This window comes from Erithacus rubecula, assembly GCF_903797595.1.
Source record: "Erithacus rubecula genome assembly, chromosome: 9".
Classification (NCBI taxonomy): Eukaryota; Metazoa; Chordata; class Aves; order Passeriformes; family Muscicapidae; genus Erithacus; species Erithacus rubecula.
Genome location: NC_136660.1, coordinates 10,392,987 through 10,415,527, shown reverse-complemented (window position 1 = coordinate 10,415,527; position 22,541 = coordinate 10,392,987). Strand labels below are relative to the sequence as shown.

The 22,541-nt window shown below is 40.0% G+C and overlaps 2 protein-coding genes across 2 annotated transcripts in view; one reads left to right on the top strand and one right to left on the bottom strand.

The window, feature by feature from the left end:
• The window catches only part of TSPAN14 (tetraspanin 14), a 33,271-nt gene extending 28,065 nt beyond the window's left edge, over window positions 1-5,206 (top strand). The window contains exon 9 of the mRNA XM_079311899.1: window positions 1,571-5,206. Within this exon, the coding sequence (XP_079168025.1) occupies window positions 1,571-1,642 (72 nt within the window). The 3' untranslated portion in view covers window positions 1,643-5,206. The remainder of the gene's footprint in view (window positions 1-1,570) is intronic.
• A 1,042-nt stretch (window positions 5,207-6,248) lies between these two features.
• LOC306804820 (rap1 GTPase-GDP dissociation stimulator 1-like) lies at window positions 6,249-22,005 on the bottom strand. Its single transcript, XM_079311904.1, has 11 exons — window positions 21,964-22,005; window positions 21,682-21,807; window positions 20,017-20,145; window positions 18,780-18,905; window positions 17,926-18,069; window positions 14,220-14,354; window positions 13,107-13,232; window positions 10,050-10,189; window positions 9,092-9,218; window positions 7,942-8,070; window positions 6,249-6,873 (listed from the first exon to the last, which is right to left on the bottom strand). Exons 2-11 carry the CDS (start codon window positions 21,800-21,802, stop codon window positions 6,740-6,742), a joined length of 1,311 nt encoding a protein of 436 aa, XP_079168030.1. The 5' UTR covers window positions 21,803-21,807; window positions 21,964-22,005; the 3' UTR covers window positions 6,249-6,739.
• Between the last annotated feature and the right edge of the window lie 536 nt (window positions 22,006-22,541).

The following is a 22,541-nucleotide window of genomic DNA, read 5'->3' as shown; positions in this document are numbered from 1 at the left end:
GGACAGAGGTAATAAATATTTTGAATATTTAGGTATGAGAAGAGTATGGCACAAGGACCAATTATAGTAAAGGGAAGTTAGTGTTAAAATATCTGTTGCTCAAAGCAGTGAAGGTCATAATAAAAATAACAGTGCAATAATAATAGTGTGTGATAATTGTAATGTATGATGATTATATAAAATATTCCTTGTGTTTTAATGTCATGGAGGAGGTGGGAATCTGCTGTCTGCTCCAGTAGATCTGAGCTCCAGCCTCCTATCACAAACCTGAAATGATTAAGATACAACCTTGTCCTTTGTGCTAAGGCTCTCTCAGCCAGCTGTAACTGGGTAGAGCATGCTGCTCAAAAAGGCTGGGATGTAAGAGCAGGGAAATAGATGAACAGGTTGCAAATGTGATGTTAGCAGAACCAGATGAAAGAGTTGCTGTGATTTGTTACTTCATCAGTGCATAGTACATCAAAAAGAGCTGAAATTCTCAATAAAGCATGTTAGATTGTTGCTTTCAAGGTGGATCCTGCTTTTATTGTGGCAGTTGTTTGCACTGCGTTAATTTCTAAGCTATGAAGTTTCTTCACTTCAATGGGAAAATATAAACTTGTAAATCTACTGCAGAAAGTATTTTCCATGAGTATTGAGTGCTAGCAAAAGACCTTTCTCCATCTCTGGTAGTACTGCCCTCCAAGCTTAGGGTTTGATATATTTTCATCACCATCTGGTGATGGCACTTCCATGGCTTTGAGAAAAGCTGTGCTAAGAACAGCACCTCTTACTAGGAAGATAGTAAAGTTTAATCTTTTGGCAGTGTGCTGATTGACAAGAACTTGACAATGTTCTTTATTCATCTCCTGAGGCTCTGTGGAACCACTTTCAGTTATTTGTATTTTCTAATTGGGTCAGTTGTGTGCATTAAGCTGTTTCACAGTAAGACTGAGAACTAGACATAACCTGACTGCATTGAAATGAAATATTTTAGCTTTCCAAAACTGAAGTATTATGATTTTGAAGAATTTTTCTGGAAATTTGCCGAGTTACAAATTTATCCATAATTTGTAAAGGAAGATTTCCCTGACAACTGACATAAATGTTAAAATTTCAAATTTGAAATGTCTCTGATTAATCTGGGACTATTCTGTTGTCTGTGACCAGAATTTCATTTTAATACAGGTAATTGTACATTCTGTCTGTATTTTAAAAAACTGATCTGAAAACTGTCTGGGTTGTTATTCAAAGTTGTGGAATGAATGGAAGTGTCTGTTTTGTAGCTTTAGCAGTAGGCAAGCATGGGTGTTTATGACACTCAGACTTGGTTAAGAGGATTTCTTCTAGCTCTAAGGCATCTGGAAGCTTATTATTTTGAATGCTGCTGAAGTTTTACATGAAAGCATCTTTCTCATGAGTTTTATTACCTGCAGGATTCTGTTGCCTTTATTACTTTTCAGTAATAGCTGTGCTTTGGTGTACGATCCTGGCTATGAAATGATATCTGAACCTGCAAAAAAACATCTTGCAGTCTGGTACATTGCAAGTGTTTTATCTCACAAATGGTATGTTTTTTTTATCTTTTTAGATTTTTGGGATTTTCCTAGCCAGGACATTGATTTCTGATATTGAAGCTGTAAAGGCAAGTAATGCCTTCTGAATACGAAAGCAGATGCATGTTGCAAGACAGTGTATGTTAAGATTATTGATTGAACATCAAGGCAGAAGAAATGCACAGACCATGAAATACTCCTGTTGTTAAAAGCCTTATGTGGATTTTTTTACCTGCTCATGTTCTTTGTTAGAAGCTGTTACAAAAAAAAAAAATCACCAAACACATGCAGTCTACCTTTTTTTCTAACAAGATGACTCGGTGCACCAGCATTGATCTCTGAGGAAGAAATGGAATTCCCCAAGACATTGGGAGAACAGATTTTAAAGACTGTAGCAGGGAGACATGAAACTGCTGTAAACCCTTTCCTTGAAGGATTGCTATGAAGATTGCTCTGTCTTCACTCCTGTCATCTGTTTCAAAATGTGATCTTTTCAAATGTCACATGCTGATTTCTTCAGTACTTGCAATCATGTTAATCTCTACAGTAGACTTAACCAATCATTTTGGCAACATATCCAGCAATCATAATTTGAAACTGGGAAAAAAAAAATCACAAATTGTCTAGAACTTTAATTGATTTTAGGTTGTGCAAACCCCACGCTGTTTTGAAAAATGCAAGCCAGTTCCCAGGGTGGGAAAAATCTTACTACCTGTAGCATTAAGTCTTACAAATCTCCATTTCAGCCAAGAGAGCATAAAGCCCTGATGCTGTTTCCTGTCTGAGAAAAATGTAAATATTCTTTATTTATAGAAGAAAAACCTCTTTAAAAATGCTTATCCTTTCAATGATCAGTAATATCTTTACAAAAGTGCTGTCTGCATACACTTCAGAATGCAGCTTGTTTCAGTAGGTAGCAAGCATGCCCTGCTGGCTGTTGATGGCTTTTGTTACTCCTCTTTCTCTCACAACTGCTATGTTGATCTTCACAAGTCTTAACTGCCACTACCAGGACTGATGAAAGACTTGCAAATTCAGTGTTAATCCTTACTGAAACACGTTTTTTAAATAAGGAAGTACAGATTTAGCAAAAGACAGAGTTGCTGAATTTTTAGGTCTTGTGTAAAGCCATTGAGCCATCAGTTCTGCCTGGTTCATGGTTCAAATGTGAATCAAAACACAGTGAACCAAAATGATTTCTTCATTAATTTTCTACATGAAGCTGAACTAGTCCCCCTTATGTCAGGGTTTTTATTTTCATCAAGAGAAAAGTAAACTCTTCTTCCAATCCTCCCTTTGTGGGGGGTTAGTAGATGGCTCTGTAGTTCAGTAGGAGTTTCAATCTCTTCTGTAAGACTTTGGTGTTGTATCCTTAGCTGTAAGGTAAAAGCATGTAGCTGAAAAGTTTTTGGAAGTAGCTGTAGCTGTCAGTTTTACTGTGGGCCATAGAACTAACATCATTTACTGCTTCCAGTGACACCAGGTTTTTCAGGAGAGCAGGTTCATTTACAGTGCCTAACACAGTGTAAATTTTAGAAAAGTATCTATTTTTATAATGATATTTTACTATATGTAGTGTGCCTGAAAGTTTTAATACTTGTATTTCTAAAGTATATGGCTTTCTTTGGAAGCCAGACTTTTAAATATATAATGTCCTTTTTTTCTATTATGCATGTATTAACAAACATTTCACTGGCAAAGGTTGATCAGCAGTAACAGACTCTGTGTCTGGTTGATTGTCCAGACATCCTTTTAGCTTGTAATCTGTGAAGCACTTCAGACAGTGCTCATGTGTACTTCAGCTTTCATAGTTCTTTTTCTGGCCAGTGATTGAGACACAACAGGAAAAGGAAGCTTGTCTAAGGATGGCTGATTTCCTTACAGTAGCAGAGAATAGCCTGCTATTAACTCATCTGAGAACCTGAAGTAAAATGGCTAGAAGTGCACTGTGACTTTTTAAACTTTGGTATACCACAAGAAAACAATAGCATTAGATCACTGAGGGGAGAGCAAGAGGCATTTCTTCTGTAAAGCCATGAATCTGAGGTCTGTACTACTTACTGTTGAATCTGATCCACGAGGAGCAGCCAGAAATGTGTGATTGTACTATGACTTGGCAAGCAGCAGAGTAGTGGCCAGCAATCTTTGCTTTAATTTTTGGTGCTTGAAACTTCACAACACCTTACCAACCAAGTTATTTGGTTAAGGTTATGTGTTATAATCTGATATATGTAAAATTCGAGAGGGATGCTTCCTATTTGGAACTTCTTAGTAATAAAACATTGCATTGAAAACACCAGCTAGGGAGTACATTTCCATTTGCCAGTTTTTGACACAGCCAGCTCCTAATGCTAGGAAGGAATTCCAGCAGTTTGGTGAAAATCATTCTGGTGTCAAAGGTGGCTGTGGAATTCATACACTGAAATTAGCTGCTGACAAGAGCCAGCATTACAGATTAGGATTCCTGGGTCTGCAATTCTTGCCAAGTTACCTGAAGACAAATTAATATTTGTGTTTTTTTGCAGTACTGTTTGTATGTAGACCAGAATGTAACAGAAGTATTGTCTTTCCACAGATTATTCTTAATGGCTTTGGCCATATTAGCACTAGCCTTTGTATCAGTGTTTCAGTTATTTGGAACTGAATTTGAGACAAGTTCAACTTATTTGAGGATCTTTAAATTCATTGAGTGATTTTTCTCTTTTGCCACTGTGGATAAATTCTCTGTGCTTATTCATTATAATCTTTTAAATTCTGTGGCTCTAGGTTGTTTTGTCTCTGTATGTTCTGAAGGATGTCTATACATGGCTAGTGTATTTTCAGACTTGTAATGGGAATTTCTACTTAGATTTATTTAGCACCTTCTCTGTGGACCTGCAGTGACTTCATGGCTAAAGGTTTAGGTTATGGTCTAAACAAAGTCTTGTCAGCAAAAGCAGTTGGGTGTGAGCCTGCCTCTAAAGCCTCAAAGGAAAAGTAATTCAGTGATCTCACAGAGAGGTTTGATACATTGCTGATGCTGAAATTTCAGCGGCTGCCTTTGGAACAGCTTCACAAACACTACAGTGGAACCAAGGTTTTTCATGAAGATGTCAAATGAGGTCAGACTTGAAGAACTGAACTGAGAGAAGCAAACTTCAATGTGATCACTTCTATTTCTGAGAAATGAGCACAATTTATTTCCGTTAAGCAATGTATGTATCTGTCAGTCTGACAGTGCAGCTGCCTCTGTTTTTATTGATGTAACTGCATTTGGACACAGTTTCCCTGTACATGAAGAGGAGAATGAATGAGCACTGAAAAAAGTGCAGTGACCAAAGGACCTTGGGCTGCCTGATGAAAACCTGAATGTTTCTTCCCAAGAGGTCTTTAGCTTTGGTGACCTCATGCAGTGCCATGTGGACAGATGTGTGCTTCCAGCCCATGGAGCTTGATATGACCATTGATTTATGTGTAAAATTGCCTTGGGTTTTGTCTCCCCATTCCATCCTTCCCTCCTTCTTCCCTTTACTGCCTGTGCATTGTCATGCAGCTTGAACTTTGTTCAGCCACTGGAAGGGGAGCTCCTGTCTCCTCTTCTGAGATGGCTTTTCTGAGTGACTTTCAATATATTTTTTTTTTTCTCAAGCCTTAAATTTGTTTAAATAAAATTTAATATTTTCTACTCCTGAGTTTGATTCCTGAGATTTGTTGCTTCCAGTCACTAATATTTCACTCTCAAAGGTTTAGACTTGCCACTGAGACTGCAGTTTGTGGATAACTCAGTAATGGTCAAGGTCCAGGGGTACTTGTTTTTTGTATTTTGCCGAAACTAATTATTGATATTTTTTCTTTTCAATTTGGGCTGTTGAATAATAGATAAGAGTAATGCTTTTCTCTGCACTGTTAATGGAGAGCCATGAACAAGTGAAGAGCTGCAGAATGGTGTAGAGTAACTATTAAGTCTCTGGACATCAAAAAAAGTTAAAAGTGCTGTTTTTCTTTTGTCCTATGTGGTCAAAACTTTTGTGTGTTACTCAACAAATGACACTTCTCTGGGATGGTTTTATGAAATTCCCTTTCTCAAGACTACTCGAGAGTGATATTTGGTGATGAGTGTAGTGGGCTAAGTAGTGTTACTTTGTTCCTGCAAAAGCTTTCCTACTTGCAAAACCAGTTGGCATGTTTGTTTGCAGACATAAGCCAGTTATTCTCAGATTGAGAACGTGAGGCCTTGTTGACTTCTAAATGCAGTTTGCTTTATAACAGGTTTCTGAAGATCAGAAATAGCTTAATCCTTAATAGCTTTTCTGCTGGCTAAAAAAAAAAAGTAATTGCTCCCAAGCTTTTCAGTCTCTACCACTTCATGGTTTTGAATTTGATTTCCTAGGTCTGGGCAGCATGACTTTTTTTCCCATTATCTAAAGTTAAACACAGATTCTCTTATGGATGGTAATGCAATGCTGGCTGCTTTCACATCCTCACCCTTGCCCACTTGTAATTTCTGACTAGCTTTATTTCTGTGTCTTGTCCAAGCACTGTGTTCACTGACTGTGGTTTCTTGCAAACTTTGCTTCTGCAGGGTCTCATTCCAGTTAGGTGCAACTTTAAAACTGTACCTGCTCCTGTCACAAGTTATATTCCTAAATACTTTAGGATACAGTCTTGTCCTGATTTCAGAGACAAACATTAAAATTGGAGATTAAAGGGGGAGTTAACTTAAAGAAAGTTTTGGTTTTAACATGTTAACCCAACAGTTGGGCTCACAGTGTGATTCACAATGTGCAGATGTTGAATTGGTGCCAGTTAGCCCTTTGCATTGTTTAAGATACAGCTTTAATCTAACTCACGTTTCAGGTTGCATGATAAAAGCTTAAGACTTTTATATAATTATTCAAAAGTCCCATTCATCCAAGAAAAATTGAAAGTGTGTATCCTAATCTCACAAAACCAAGGAGCTGAAAAACTTATAATGTCTGGTAATTGCCTTATGTTTCTTAACACCATTTGCTTGACAGGAGTTCCTCCTGCTGCTGTGTTAGTGGCTCAGTAAAGAGCAGCAGTGGTGCAAGTATCAGGCCAAAGAGTTGTGCTAATGAGGGGTTTTTTATACACAGCTTTCACAGCAGGAGCTGCACCTGGGCTCCAGCAGTGCTGGTTGTGCAGCAGCAGGGCTGGTGTCTGCCTCAGCAGCAGTGCTGGCTTGCCCTGTGGGAGGAGGGAGGTTAGTGGGGTGTCTCTCCTCTCAAAACCTGCAATGTTGTGGTGGCTTCCTTGGCCACATTTGCGTTGCTGTGACTGCAGAGTTGCTCGAGGGTGTCTTTGATCTTGTCCTCTTCTATTTCTTGTCTCAGATCACCTGAATGGGAGATGAAATGGTGGCTTTTAGTTGCCTGCCATGGCATAGTGGCTCCCAGCAATTGTAAAGACAGAACTTTGGAGTACTTGCTGTTCATAATAAGCTGCTTCAATTAAAACATTTTTCTCAATAGATACCCTCAGCCATTGGAAGTATTGGACAGATTAAGTTAGTCTATAAAATGCTAAGCATACACATCATGGGTAAAAAAGTCTTTTAAAGCATATCTGTTATGTCAATACTTCATAGTAACACTGAAAGCTATGAGTTTATCCCTATTCCAGTATCTGTGGCTATGGGGATAAAAAAGAGTATATTGCCAAATCCAGCTTGACTGTCAGGGTGGTTCCAGGATTTGAAAGGCAGCTCACCTTGTGATCCATTCTTGCCTAAGTACAATCATTATTTTCAATTTATGTAATTTTTGTGTTAAGATGTGAGAAACTGCTGTGAGATCTTTGGACTCCTGGGTTCAAGGTGCTCCTTTTCCTGTAGTGCTGCACATCCAGCATAGTCCCATCCTGCTTGAAGCATTTTAAGTCTTCCCTGACAATGGAGTGAAACTGAAATCGTGCCCTTCACACACTGTACTGAAAGTCACTGTGTGAAGGAGCTAAAATGGCTGCTTTATCTCAGCTTCTGGTTTGATCACAGCACAGGCAGAACAAATGCATGCCTGCCTTAGAGCATGGTACAGACTGTTTCTTTGGACACAGAAATGCTCTGGGATGCCAGGCATTTGTGCATGCTGAAGCTGGACAAAGATGCCTTTACTACAAGACTCTAATTTTCCTATTTTGGGACTTGGTTGTGCCACTGATTCTCTTGGAATAAAGCTTTCCTTTTTTTTTTTTTTTTTTTTTTTTTATTCAACTGATGATTTAATCAACTTTTCATAGAGAAGGAAACTACTTTAGTATGGTTTTTGGTGATCATTACAGAATGAACCTCTAATATCCTTTACCCATTCACTGGATCATTGCAGGCAGCATATTTTGGTAACAGAAACCACCTGTCTTCATAACAAATATTCATCCTTTCATTGCACACAACTTTAAATGAAGTTACCTGAATTAAGAAGTCTGCACAAAAGGCTCATTGTATTGTATTTCACCTCAGGACTTGTATTATCATCTTGTAGAAGCTTGTGTAAGCTTTGAACTAGCTGTGATTCTTTAAAAGGTTCTTCAAGGGTTTCTGAAAGCATAAGCAAACAAAAAGTAACCCTGAGCTGTTATCTGAAAAGAAATTATGAAGTGAATATGCTTGCTTTTAAAGAAAAAACAACTCTGGACTGGCTTCATTTCAAACTGGCTCTACAGGGATGTCTTGAGCATCTGTCTTCTGCACTGAAGAATTTTGTGCTCTTTCCTGCACAGAATTTCTTAACAGAATTTACTCTTGAAGACAGGACCAGTTCACTATTGACTGTATATGGTTAACCTCATAGTAAATTAAAACCTGCAATGTTCAGTGCTAGAAATGTTGATTCCCATTAGTTGCCCAAATGTGAGTTAGGGAGTTTTAATGGCAGACAAGCAGTAAAAGGAGCTCTTCAATCTTATTGGTATTGAAAATGACAAATTTCAAGTTTTTCTTTTCAATTTACCTTTTGATGTACATAGATTTCTGTGATGTCTCTCTATTGTAATAAATTGAGACCTATTTTAAAGTTATACAGGAAAAATCTGAAAAAAATTTTACATAACTCTGAATGTTAGCTCAGGGAAAGTAGTTTGAGTCATTACAGTTTTCTCACTTGCTTAGTTTGCAGTTTCTGCAATTCCTTTTTACTTATGCTTCTGCTTTATTCTTTCCTTATGTCTGTCTGAAGATTATTTCTGCTACTTTTAGTCTTCATTGGCCATTTGGGTATATAATTTGTCTTTCATTTACCCTTTATCATATTTTTTTATCTCCAACTTCACTTTCCCTCTTTTTTTGTGTAGGCTTTTAGCATCATATTATGCTATTCAAATAGTGCCTGTCCACACAGCATGATAATTTGAGTCTACCCTAAAATTAAAAAAACTTCAGGCCATTCCCAAAAACTATTGATTTTATGGTCTGAATGGTGACCACCTTTATTTCATGCTGAAGAGCTAAATCTAGACAAAAAAATGTGCTTTTTCTTACATGTTACCTAGAATGAACAGCATGACAGTGTTTTTAATAACTGAGGATCTTGCACAGATAAGTGGTTTTAGGAGGGAAATACCTAAGTCGATGGCAGACGCTATTGCCAAGGCGTTCAGAGCCTCATTCTGCATGACAGAGTGTTCACTTTTTGTCATGGAAACCAGATGCTTCACTCCTTGTGCTGCCTGGATGGCTTTGACCACTTCCTGTGGAAGCAAAGGTGACACAGATGGAAATCTGAGGTAGGAAAACAGGATGAGGAGGGAAATGAGGTTGCACTTCTCAGCTTCTTAATAGAGGGTAATTATTTGTCTGCTGCAGTGCAAACTGGCAGTATTCAAAGACTAGAGAAACATTGACTTTGGCACTGATCATGTCTAGTTAGGGCTGGTCTAATATACCTGGACTGTCAATACTTAGAATTAACTGTGGTTGCATATCTCTGAGATAAATACTTTTGGCTTTTTTCAATTAGTCCTTACTCCACTCTTTCATTTCAAGCCATCAAAGTAGCAAGGATTAGTTTTGCTTTTATCAAAGCCTGTGCAGAGAATACCTACTTTTTTTAGTTACTGCCTCATGGTAATGCATAGCTGGGATGTAATAGCACAATTTACAAAAATCAGAAGCCTGTTCAAAAATGCCAGCACATAAAGATCATGCAAGATTCATCCATCATGGATAAATGGGCTCTTTAGAGCTTCCAGAGGATGGATGTTTAGGACAGCTCTGAGTTATTTTTACCATTTTAATTTGAAATTTGAAACATATTTATGGCCACAGAAAAGTTTTACCTGATTTGTCAAGCCTTACTCGAGCAGAGTCAGTGCTGACAAGTGACAGCGAGTGGCCGTGGTGCTCGTTTCTGTGAGCTGTCTGTGCCTACAGAGCGCACAGGTTTCCCCTGTACTGGTATTGAGGCAGACCAGAGAGGTTTTCACTGGTAATCTGTATGTGCTGTTCAATCCCTGGCCCTGTGTACAATCTTCAAGACCCCTTGACAGGTGTGAGGTGACCCTGTCAGAGCAGCCTCGTACCTGGGAGCGGTTGCGGTGCAGGATGGATGCCAGCAGCCGGTTGGCCTCGCCGCAGATGCCGCTGTGCTCGCTGCCACTGCACCACTGCACCAGCCTGCTGAGCAGCTGGGGGTCCTGGCCCAGGATTTCAGCTGCATCAGCTGAGGAGACAAGATCACCCAGAGGCATTCAAACCAGACCCCTCAGTCTGTCTGTCTCAGGATTGTGGATGAAGGGGTAACAGGGGCCGTGGATCTGCGCTCAGCAACCCTCAATAACTCTCATTGAGGCACTGAACTTTTAAATCATCTTGGAAATACTTACCAAAGTAAGGGAATCATGCAAGGGAAGGACAAAAAGCTGCTCCAATAGACCTGTCCTTTTAAAGGTCTGCTGAAGTAGGGCCTAAAATAAGCAGCTTTCTGTCTTTGAAAACTAATCTTCTGTTGTGATACTTGAGGAGGGCCATCCCTTTCCTACTTGGCTTTTTGCACAAATGTAATTGTCGTCTCTTGGGAGCCTGCTTATGCTGTTTTGGTGATAATTCATTACTGTTGGTAGTGTGGGAAGCCAAATCTCAGTGCAACATGTCAGTAATTGGATGACCTGAGTCTTAAGAATCATTACCAGAAATTCCCCTTAGTGTGGAAGAGCCTTTTAATTTGCATTCCCCTGTGTCTCAGGAACCCTATCTTAAGACTTGCCAGAAATACTAGTGTCTGTGGTTGACATTTGAAAAAAACCTCACTAGATAGATAACTTTTCCTAGGAAGTGGAACTCTAATTATGTTAACATCTGTAACAGAAGGAATAGGTTTGATAGAGGCATCACCCTGCTCCTGTTCCTTTACCTGTCCCTTTCTCTGTGTGTTGCATTTCTTTTGAGATACACTGGAAGAATCAGATGGAGCATGCACCAGGTGGTCAGTGTCAATAAACCACATGATTGCTCTGGATATTTTCCAGAAGCTGTAAGTCAGCCTATGCTCTGTTTTGGGGGAGGGTGAAGTACACACACTTGCTTTTTAATTTGTCCAGTGTTCTAAGGAGCAATCCACAGGTTAAAATCCCAGAAGGAATCTGGGAGCTTGTAGCCTAGCATACTTTGTTTTGAGATGAGTTACTGGGCATTGCAGCTCCCTGCATGTTATCTCCTGTGACACAAGACTTGTTTCTAGTCAGATATTCCTCGTTGGTCTGCAGAGATCACTGTAATCCAGTTTAGCACAGAAAGCTGAAATAAGAGGCTGGAAGATGGAACCAGTTTAGATTTGTTGTAAAGGCAGGTTCTTTAGTCAGTTTAAGAGGCAGCAGAGCTCCTTGAGATAAAACCCATTTAATTATTCTTAACAGGAAGACCTTTTAACTTACAATTTATTAAAATTTGTCATTTTATAAGATTGAACTTTCAGTTGTGCTGAAAGTCCTTTGGCTACTTCAGTGCACAAATTATTCTGCTCCTCTGAAGCCCAGTGGTGGAAGAACCAGGAGTTAAACATCTCTTCAGAGTAATGAAGCTGACAGATCTGCCTGCAGTTTTCTGTGGTTAGGAAGAAACCTGCCTCTTCTAGTCTGTAAGCCTCAGAATCCCTGTTGATAGTCAGAGTAATGAATTTATACTAGATAAGGCAATTAAATGATTTAGTGTGGACTTCTTAGTAGATGTGTGTTCATAAGAGTTTCAGGCTGAGTTAATTAAGGGCAACATTAGCTCATGGGTAAGCAGAATAGAAGGTAATTAAAAGTGAGAGAACTGTATATTCAAAGGTGGGAATGGATAAACTTTGAGTCTCCTACATATTTTATTCTACTTTGCATTTTGATAATGATGTTGTTTCAGATTCAGAAGATATATATAGTGCCAAATTTCAACTTTGTATTAGGGCTGGTAAATAAAATAAAAAAAGATAATTTAGTGTTTGATAATTTAGATCTATGTTACTGTGATGTCTCAATTTTAAATGTTAATTGCCCTGTCATAATTGAGATATAACTTTGGAGAAATGACCTTACAATGACTTCTTCAAAGCCTCAGAACAAGAAGATGCTAAGTTTCTATGTATCTTGTAATGTTAATTTCCTACCATGGTGAAATGTAAGTGAAAGCAGCTTTTCACTGGACTGGAAGAAGGGCAAATTAATATAAGGTCTAGATCTAAATTTTCTATCATGCACGTTAATTTGATGAAACATGGAAATAGTTCTCATAATAAGTGATGTGTGCAGTAGTGCAATGGAGTGCAGCATGCAATATAGCAGAGTAAGGTTTTATCCTCTTCCAAATAACTAATGAAATGATGTCTGTAATTGTCCTGTAATTGTAATTATCACTTTCCATCACAAAATGGTCATAACTATTCTGGTTTTAACTTATGTTATTCCTGCATATCAAGGAATCACTACTGATTATTGCTCTGGTAATGTGAAAGACCGTACCAAGCCACATGATGCTTGTTTTGGTGGTCTGGTAAGATCTAAGGAAGCCTAAGGATAAATTTAGATATGGAAGTATATCTTAATGTAATTCCAATATTGTACATATTTCTCAAAATGCAACAATGTGCACGGAAAGATTGTTGCTTTTGCAAACCCGCCTCTGTGTTAAACTGAAGTACAAGTTGATAAACCAATACACTAACATGCAAAGGAAATTCAACATTTGAGCTACGTGAGCAAGATAAAACTGGCAACGTGTATAGAAAGACTGGTAGAAATGAATTTCTCCTGCCTTGCTCCACACCAGCTCCCTTTATTCCTTTTATGTTCTCTAGTTCTTTATTGATTTGCTGTCCTGTGTTTTGACACTGAAACCTGGCTCTTGTTCATGGTGTTCATGCCTTGCTGCTCTGTCTCTGGTAAAACCTCTCTTTTTAGTCTTTGCCTGCTCTGCCCAGCTGCTGGGATCTGTTCCATGTGGTTTGTTTCAGCTGCCTCCGAGGCTGACCGGGGCAGTGGGGAGAGCAGGCAGCCTCTGGCAGGAATCTGCGGGAAGCTCTCCAGATGGAGTGAACTGGGTTAGCAGGACGCTCAGCTGGTGGCTTTGCAGGGCAGGGGGAGGGAGCTCACAGCAGTGCCCACCTTGTCCATCGGCCAGCATCCGCAGGGTGCCCAGGAGCTTGAAGGGCGCGGGAGGGCTCTCGGAGCTCAGGAGCGCCTGGATGCGCTGCGCGGCGCCTTCCTCCAGCAGCTGCGCCTTGCTGACCGCTGCAAGGGAACAGACGGCAGGCTCAGCAAGGAGCGCTGCGGACAGACTGGTTTACTCAGCCATATTTCTTGCTTTTTGTGTTTGAGCTTGCTGGTCCCCTGTTGTTCATGCCTTTGTTTCTGTGCTTTCCTCTCCTTATTTTTGTGTCTTTGCTCCAGTGGTTGGTGCAGTAAATCCCTTGTAATAACCAGAAGCTTGTCTGGAAGGAGTCTTAAGACTGCTTAACTGTGCTGCCAAAAGCTGCTTCCTACAGAGCAAATTTTTTTCCTAATTTCTACATGTATTTTTGGGGCAGTTGTGAGGAAGATTGGACAGTAGAATGAGTGAGATAACTGTTGTATTCCTTCATCCTTTTATTGGGCAAATTGAGAAGCACACCCTATTAAGTAACTTGTTCCTAATGTCCTTGTTTTTCAGTGGCACACACTGACTCCTAGATCATAATGACTTTTTCAATTTTTTATAAGCATCTGTTCACTTTTAAGATCAATACTTGAATTGAAGAGTTCTTCTGTGTCTATTTCCAAGTGTTGACCCATATTTAATTCATGTTTATGGATTTACACTCAATGTCTTTTCTTTTCCGGGTAGCAGATTATATTGTCAGAAGTGATGGAGTCTGTTTCTAGAAGTCCTGTCTTTCTGTTAGAGAATATCTAACAAATATTACAGATTAATTACAGATATTTTTATGAATTGATGAGGAAAAGTACATTGTAGGAATAGAATTTTAAGTGTCCATACACTTGGAAACATCTAAAATGGTTTGTAATAGACTTGAACAAAACAGGTAATCAAAATGCTCTATATTGATATTTTATAATTAGTTGAGCTTTTAAAAATGCAGCTTCAAAGAATATTAAGATTTACTGGTTCTGTGTAATATGAATGAATATTAGCTTTATAGAAGAGAAACATCTGACATTTGACATCCCTACCAGGTGTCTCCACCCCATAAGCAAGGCAGCTGTGCTCAGGCTGGGTACCTGGGATAGCAAGGTTCTGCAGTGCACTGAGGGCAGCCTGCTGCACTGAGGTGTCCCTGCTCTGGATGTGCTTCTCCAGAAGATCCAGGAGCTGGTGAATGACTCCCAGCTGGAACATTCGCAGGCAGTTGCCATCTGAAGAGAGAGAGGTAAGAAACACAGTGGTGGAAAAGAAGGATGCAAATTCAGGGAGCCTTTGCCTTGACTAATTTCATGCCTTGCCAAGAGCAAGATTATAGCTTTTGCATTGTTTTTTGCAAGCTGCAGCTCTAGAGAGGTGAGCATCAGCTGCCTGTAAGCTGATGCTGAGACAGACTCCTGTGGAGCTTAGCTTGAGAGAGCTTTCAAGGCACAATCACTGTCAAATTCAAAACTTTAGGTTCTCCAGTCTCTTTCTCCCCTCCTCAGTGCTGCTGCATTCTCCACTATACATGTAGTAAAATACCAGTGGCATTTTTCATTTCTCACCAGGATAGCTTTAACACTCCTTTAATTTTGCTGTTCTACTGATTCAAGACACTATTGTGAAACCAGGGATCTTACCCACCAATGGTAAATCTGATTACTAGTTCTGTACTGCTATTATTCTTTGTTTTCTATGAAATTGTCATTAACTACCCCCTGAAAGAATCAGTGCTAGGTTTTTCTTACCTCTTTTGAGAAACTCACTTTCAAGTCTATTTGCATTGCATGCACACAAAGCTCAGAAAACATGAGTTTACCCGGAGAGATCTGGTTTATTAAATCCCAGTGAAAGAGCACTTTTGTATATTCCAAAAACTACCACTTTGCCCAGCAATGCTCTGCAGTATTTTGCCAGTGCATGTGTGGATCTTTCTTCCTGTCTTTGAGAACTTGCTCTGTACAGGTGGAAGCTTTGTTTTCAGAAGCTGCTTAGCTCACCTTGTTAGGAAATTAGAAAGTTCATCCAAAGAACAAAAGGAAACCCTCTATGCTACAAATGGCATCCTTTCTGAAGAAAGTGTTTTGAAGGTGCCATTTGGGAAATAATTTCCTGTATTTTGCTTTATGCAGTTTATTATACCTCAAGAGAATTAGATACCTGACATACATGGGCATCTTCTTGCTACTGTGCTCTTACCTTGTGAAAGCTGTTTGTTGAAAATGGCAAAACAGTGTGAACCCTAAATAGAAAGACATATTCACCTGGAATAAGGAGTTATCCCTGGAACTATCACACCTCATGCAAACACATGATCTGGCCCAAAGTGCCTTTAGTACTTTTTATGGTTCTAACTGAGTTTACAGACTTCTAGTTTTTGTATGTATAGCATGTAAAAAGGGCCTTAGTGATTTTAACACATCTGCTGGTTTGGATGTTATTTACACCTCAAAGTCATAGGCACTCCTGTTGTCTTTTGAATGAATGTCTATTATCCTTTTCATATCTTAGCATTTCCCTTAGCAGCCTGGTTTTGCCCTCTATTCTTACATATGTTAGATAAGAATTTTTCAAATGCTTGTACAACGTAATTGGATGTTTTCATGAGGGAACTGTCACTCTGTGAAATAGTTGGAATTCTACTCATAGAGAAATCTTTTGATACCATTTTATTCATATATTCTTTAAAGTTGATGGTTTTGCTTGTCATTCTTCAAGTGTTCTCTTGCCTAGTCCTAATCTTTGGATATCAGAGTTTATGAGGAAAATTACCCAGACCTCTTTAGGAACAGATTCCATAGAAATAGGTCATCTCTTTTGTTCTGATAAAATTCTAATGGGAAAATGTTTTGATCTTCATATAGACTAACCTTAACTGAACTTAATTTCTCTCCTCCCCCACCTCTCAAACTGAAGAATGTGAGAATTTTTTTTTTTCGTCATGTGGTAAAGTGCAAATAGGCAGAGCCCATTAGTGGTTGCCTTGCTTTGATTGTCACAGAGCTCCAAATTGCTTTTCTCTCCTATGGAGTTTTTGCTTGGATAGCAGCAGAACATTCAATTTAATGGCTCATAGTTAAAGTCTGATGGGAACAGCCACTTTTCATAGCTGCAAAAGCTGTCTGTCATCTTTTCACTGCCTAGAAGTCATTTGATGCTGAGAACAGATTTCCACAGGATTTTTTTTTTTTCCTCTCAGATTAAAAGCCATGCATACATCAGTGGCACACACTGAGGCATGAGAGGGATTATTCACTTCTTCCACATGAAACATCTGACGCTGTTGTGGGGAGGATGGGGGAGAAGAGCAGTGACAAAGCAGAGCATTCAGTGAGTAAATGGAAATTGCCAGCTAAAGGCACTGGGGGCACTTTGTGCCCTTTGCAGACCAGGATGCACAATGGCTGATTCAGAACAAGGTGTGAGGCAGGGAGGAGAGGGACTCCACAAAGATTGTGAGCTTCAGGTGAAGAGATGTGTGATGATGGCTTGCTTTAAAAAAACCCAAACCCAACGTGCAGACAGATGTGAGGGAATCTCTTCTAATAATTAAGCGCCTATTAATGCAGAAGTTGAGCAATTTTGTTAATTGAGTTTGAAGCCAGGACAGCAGCTGTCAGTGAGAAAGGACAGGCAGTGTGGTGGGGATCTTTTGCTGGCTGATTGAGCACAGCATGCTTTCCAGTGGTCTGCTCATAAGAATCTCTCTCTGCAGAGTATAAAGGCTCATTGCTTTCTGTAATAGGAATTGGAAGATAAAATGGCTTATCTTGATATTCCCCCCCTCCCCCCACCATTGTCTGAGTAACACTCCCTTCCTAAAAGGATTTAAAACCTGAAACAGCAGTAACTCTGTGGGGTTTTTTGTTTGGGTTGTTTTTGTTTGTTTGGGGGCTTTTCTGTGTGTTTTTGTGGTAATTTTTTTTGTTTGTTTTGTTTTGTTTTTAATTTCTAACAAATATATTTGCCATTAAGTACTCCCAGACTCTTCCCTCTAATAAAGTGTGGTTCAGGAAAAAGACAAGTGCAAAAGCTTGCATACCTGATCATCCCTTTCCTCATGATTATGCCCCCAAATTATTTTAGCATCACTAGCATCTATGACTTAAAAGCATGCAAATCTCTAGTCTGCAGAAAAGAAAGTAACTGTTTCAGAACCACGGGGCAGTGAAATCTGACAGTTGATTTTCTCTGCACTCACACACAGTGGCTTTCCATCTTTTAAGGGTAGAGAATAACCAACCATTTCTTTTGTGAAATTAGCAATAAGCCTTGCCCCTCTCTTGGTACCAACAAGTGTCTGGATGTGGTGCAAGTATCTGTGAGATGATGCCACAGCCCTTAGCAAAAACCTTCTGTGTGTACTTATTTGTGTTATGGGAAATAGAGAATATCTCAAATCTGATTATAATTACCCCCAAACTGAACTGTTCAGTTGGTGATGACACAGTTTGTTGCTAAGGTTAATAATTTAAGACCTTTATATTGTTGATTGCTTTGGGGTTGAGAGTAGTGAGATTCAGTGTAAGGGGCCATTGGATATGTTATGTTTTAATCTGTATTGCCCAAAATACAGCATAGCAATAATATAAACTAAGTTGCTGTTAGGCACAAGCACTGGGCTGTAGGCTGTAGAAGTGAAAAGTGTCATGCCTGAGAAGAATTCCTGCAAGGATGGTAAAAGAGATTGTGGATTGGTCCCTGTTAAGTAAAAGAACCCAACAGAAATGGCAACTCTTCTGCTAAAGAGACTTCTGGGTGTTGATTCTTTGTGCACCTGGCCTGTAATATTCCCCTTTTTACCTCCAAGGAGCAGAGAGACGATGAGATCTGATGCAGCTTTCACAATGCATGTGTCTTCAGCTTGAGAACTGCCTTGGAGCCTCAGCAGGATCTCAGACAGCACCTCTGGCACACCTGCATCCACCAACTGCACTTTCAGAGCATCTGAAGGGATCACAGGAAAAGCACATTAGAAGCTTCTTGGCTTTTTGTGAAAGCATTTTAAACTAGGAAGCAAAATCCTTGAACTTTAGCTAGTCGTTTCTCAGGTGCAGTCACTGTTTTGGTTTTGTTTTTAAGCACAGAAGCTCCAGCTTTCTGGGTGGCACCAGGACAGAATGAGCAAAACTTTCTGCATTGGTCTTTGATGTTTCTTGCTACCAGTCATGAGCTCTCATGTCTTTAAGATCTGTGTCAGATATCTAGGTGTTTTTAGTGGAGCAGTGTCAGTGCTGCTTAGAGTGAATCTTCTCAGAATACTCTGAGCTGGAAGGATCCACAAGGAGCAGTGAGTCCAACTCTTAAGTAGATGGCCCAAACAGGGATTGAGCTGGTACCTGCTTGTTCTGATCTATGAAACTAAACAAATACCCATGCTGCTGCTTTCCTCTTACCCACCATGGACAGTAAGTTTGCACCTGCTGTCTTTTGGATCTACTGAAATGCAGTGGAGTGCTGCTCTGTCCCTCATTCCTTTGTTGTCCCACCTGCTCAAGTGTTGTTTGGGCCAGGATCTTGCATGTTTTGGGGCTCATTTCTCCTGACAGGGTTGCTGGTCCTGTTAGCAGGATCCCATGGCAAACTTGGAGCCCAGAGCTTCAACCAGTACCACACCCAGTCTCCCCTTGTTCCACCCAGACCAAAAGGAGCCTTACCATTTTCTGCAAGTGCTTGCAGGACCTCAAACACAATTTCTAGCCTCTCATGGTTCTCTGCTCTCCTCAGTTGTTTCACCAGCTGTTCAGCAACTTTTGTTGTGCTTAGAGCTTCCTTGGCTGAATCTGTGATAAAGTCAAAATTTTGGATTTTTTGTATTTGATTAAATGTTTAAAGATGTCTCCCTATGATCTGAAGTGATTACATGCTGTTTTGGAAGGAATTTTTTGTTCATGTAGACTCTTGTGTTTCTTTGGACAGCACTGAGACAGCAGAACTCTATCCCTTCTCCCCCCAAGTTCTTGAACAGTGTAGACCTCATAGATGTCAAAATAATCCTGGCTTAATTTCACTGACTTGTACAAGTCCATCTGTAGTATGATTATTTAATATAACAACTGGCACATGTCAATTTGCTGAGGCAGTGTATTTTTTTCTTAGATTACAGGTGATTCTTGTCTTGCTGGGATCCTAAACACCTGCAAGATGTGTGTTAGCAGAGCTTGCCACTGTTTGCAATAGAATGCATTTCAATTGAACATGGTATTAAAAATATATATCAGATATAATAAGGACAGACCTCCTTAGAGGGTAATGTGACATTGTGCTATCATATCCCCTTCCCTGCATCTCCCCCTAAATGCAGGAAGTAGTAGATCAAATTTTACACAGAACATGCAATTGTAATAATTTTGTACTTGGTCTTTTTCTTTCATTACTACTCACAATTTGTGTGTGGTGTAGGACAAATATATTTTAAATTAGTGGAGATGCTTTTGCTTTGAAAATTGTGTAAATTAAAATGGAAGCTGTTTCAGTAAGGTATAGAAACTTAATTATTAAATAGAAATGAAATTTTAATACACAAGCTTTTAATGTACCAAATCTGAAGTAGCTGAAATTGTCAATTTATCATATGAAGTTATGCCATCTCTTCATTTGGGGTCAAAAGCTGGCTGTTAAAACTTAATTGTTTTAATGCAGTATTAGTAATTGCTGGTATTCCATAAAGGAGTAATTTCTGTAGTCCAGATAATGTGGCCAGTTCCTGATTAGGTGTCAGCAGTGTTTTAAAAACAAAGCCCAAACACCACCCCTACCCCACCCCAAAAGCAAAGGAGAACACAAACAAAGCCCACAGGCCTGTGGGCATGGAAAGGCAGGGACACTGTGGAGATGATATTTTGCTCTAAGATGGAAAAACTTTAAAGGGCTTTAAAAAAAGACCTTACTCACCAAGGTCTGCCAAGTTGTACAAGGCCAAGAGTGCAACGTGGACCAGTGGTTCACTCTCTGCATAGTCAGTCAGTATCCGGACCAGTGATGGGATTACCCCAACCCTCACCAGCTCTTCCTGAAGGGCACCTGGGCAGCAAAGCATGGGTGTCAAAAGGGGTCAGTCAGGAACTGATTAAATCTGAAAGGGTCCCACTGAGATGCTCAGCAGAAGGCAGTCTGGTTCTTTCTCACTCTGTTAGAGTTTGTAAAGCTTTTGTGTGGTGGCTCCTGGCTAATATGTGTGTGGAGGAAATGCAAGTTTGGAATAGATTTTTGCTAAATCTGGTTTAACTTTGATTTAAGGTGTTAAGCCATTGTCTCCATCCACATATGCTTGCTGAGGAAAACCCTAACTCTTTTCTTTGTTTTTGTAGTTTGTTTTGTAATGAATGAAAGGTTAATATCTGAAATGCTTTTGAGGGTGCCAAGAACTGTAAGATACAGAGTTGGACAGTGATGTTTGCTTACCAGCAGGATGGCACAGCTTTTGCAGCAGTGTTTTGCTGAGAGCTGGGCTGCTCTTGGGTGGCAGAGTGCATGGCAGACACCAGGAAGGGACACCAGGAATTCACACAGGGAATTGGTGAAGGTAATTTTTCTTCTCTTCAATGCATTTATGGCTGTGTCACAAATAGGTTTAAAGCATGTCACAGTTGTCTTGGCAAATCTGTGCTGGGCCTGTGCTGTGCCAGAGGGAAGCAGATGTGCAGGATGGCTGTGTGCTGCAGCAGAGCTGTGTGCAGGAGTTGCATGAGCCAGGAATGTAATTGTAGGGAAAAGCTTTTCTGAACTATTGTGTCATTCCCTGGTGAATACACATAACTCACAGGGAGCTGGTGGAATCTACACCAGGTGCCTATCATGCTTGGATTTCATAAGAACAGTGGGGGAGGCAAACCCACAACTTTCTAAGTAAAGCTGTGCATATCCACACTATAGAAGGATTAGAGAAGGCAGCTTGAAGGCAGAGGGTAATGGATACAAGATACTGGGTGAAAATTTCAATGTTACTTTTGGCGTACAATAAATATTTTTCTGGGAGTTAAAAAAAAGTCTTAAACTGTTTTGGGCAAGTAAATGCAAATTGTTTAACTTGTGAGGCCAGCAAGCAAACTGTTATCCAGGCAATTTGGAGCACAAAAATGTCCTGCATGCAAGCAGTGGTCCTCAGAGAAGACTATTCCTTTCATAGATAAATATCTCAGTTGTTTGCTTTTTTCTAAATCTCTGGGGTTTTTTTCTAACACACTTTTTAAACAAGTGCTTTGCTTTATAAATGTTCTTAGTACTTTGGGAGAGGTCCAAGCCGTTCAAGATTTGGACCCAAGGCAAGTCTGCAAAATTGGTTAAGATATGTGTGAGGCTCTGCTCCTACTGTATTTTCAGAGCAGTTCTGACAGGGATGTGCCACCTTGAAGTCAAAAATGCAGGGGAAAATCCAAAGTTCAGGCAGTGCTTGGGGTGCATTCAGCCAGGTGTCTGTGAGCTCTGGGAATTACATACCTAACTGAAGTGTATGATGTGCTCAGGTCTCATAAAGTTATTATGAGTTACAGGCTACAATCCCTTTTAAGACAGTGCCTTGGAGGCAGGGAAAAGCAGATTTTCCCCAGTGGTACTTACGATTATCATAGCAGATCCTGCCAATGGCCCTCCCAGCATGGAGCAGCATTTCATGGTCTGAGCTCTCCAGCAAAGGTATCAGTGTTAGAACCAAATCTGCTTCAACACAGGGCCTCTTCATTTCCTCTGTGAAGGCAAATGAGGGAATTCCAGGCTTGTGCCATTTAGGAATAAAACAATTGCAATAGCAATAGCTGGTAGCCATGAAACAAAATTCAAGAGTGAAAACATGAAGCCAGTGTGCTGCAAGATGCCTTGCAGTAATATTTGAACATCACTCACCATTTTTGGCTATCTCTGAAAGCACCTGGGCTGCTTTCACTGCACATCTTGGATTGCCCTTCAGGATCTTTGCCAAAGTTGGGAAGATCCCACTCCCTCTGAGTAGGTGGAAGGATCTCTGCTCTGCAATGATAAGAGTGTTAGCAATACCTGCAGGAGGTTTGCAGCTGCTTTATTCTCACACTCCTTTGTTTCCTGGAGTTCTGAGTGGGTATCTGTGGGATCCAAGCTTCTGATTTAACAAGGTTCTTAAAGGCTCTCTGAGTCTGAATATATGGGCACAGTCACCTGCTTGGATTGCACTGAGTGTGGTTCCAGCTGATTGCTCTGCTTTATGCTGAATTGGAGCAGGGGTGGAAAAGCAAAGAGGAAAACAGTTTCATCTTCCCTGGTTGTAAAAGGATACCTGCATAAGGCATGGGAAGTCAGGGATTAAGAAGCTATTCCTGAGGTACGGCCTAGCAATTAATTCTGTAGGTAGGCACAGCATCTTTTATTAGACTAGCAATTAGAACAGACAATTCCCTTAGCCCTTTGTCATCAAATCTATGGCCAGCTGTCCTGAAGGTAGTAAATCA

Excerpts from the sequence above, each read along its gene's own strand:
- LOC306804820 (XM_079311904.1), bottom strand. The coding sequence starts at position 21,802 with ATGAAGAGGCCCTGTGTTGAAGCAGATTTGGTTCTAACACTGATACCT. Across the intron at positions 18,070-18,779 it reads GCAAGCACTTGCAGAAAATG|ATGCTCTGAAAGTGCAGTTG; the intron begins GTAAGGCTCCTT and ends TGATCCCTTCAG. Across the intron at positions 6,874-7,941 it reads GTGCAGACTTCTTAATTCAG|GTGATCTGAGACAAGAAATA; the intron begins GTAACTTCATTT and ends TCTCCCATTCAG.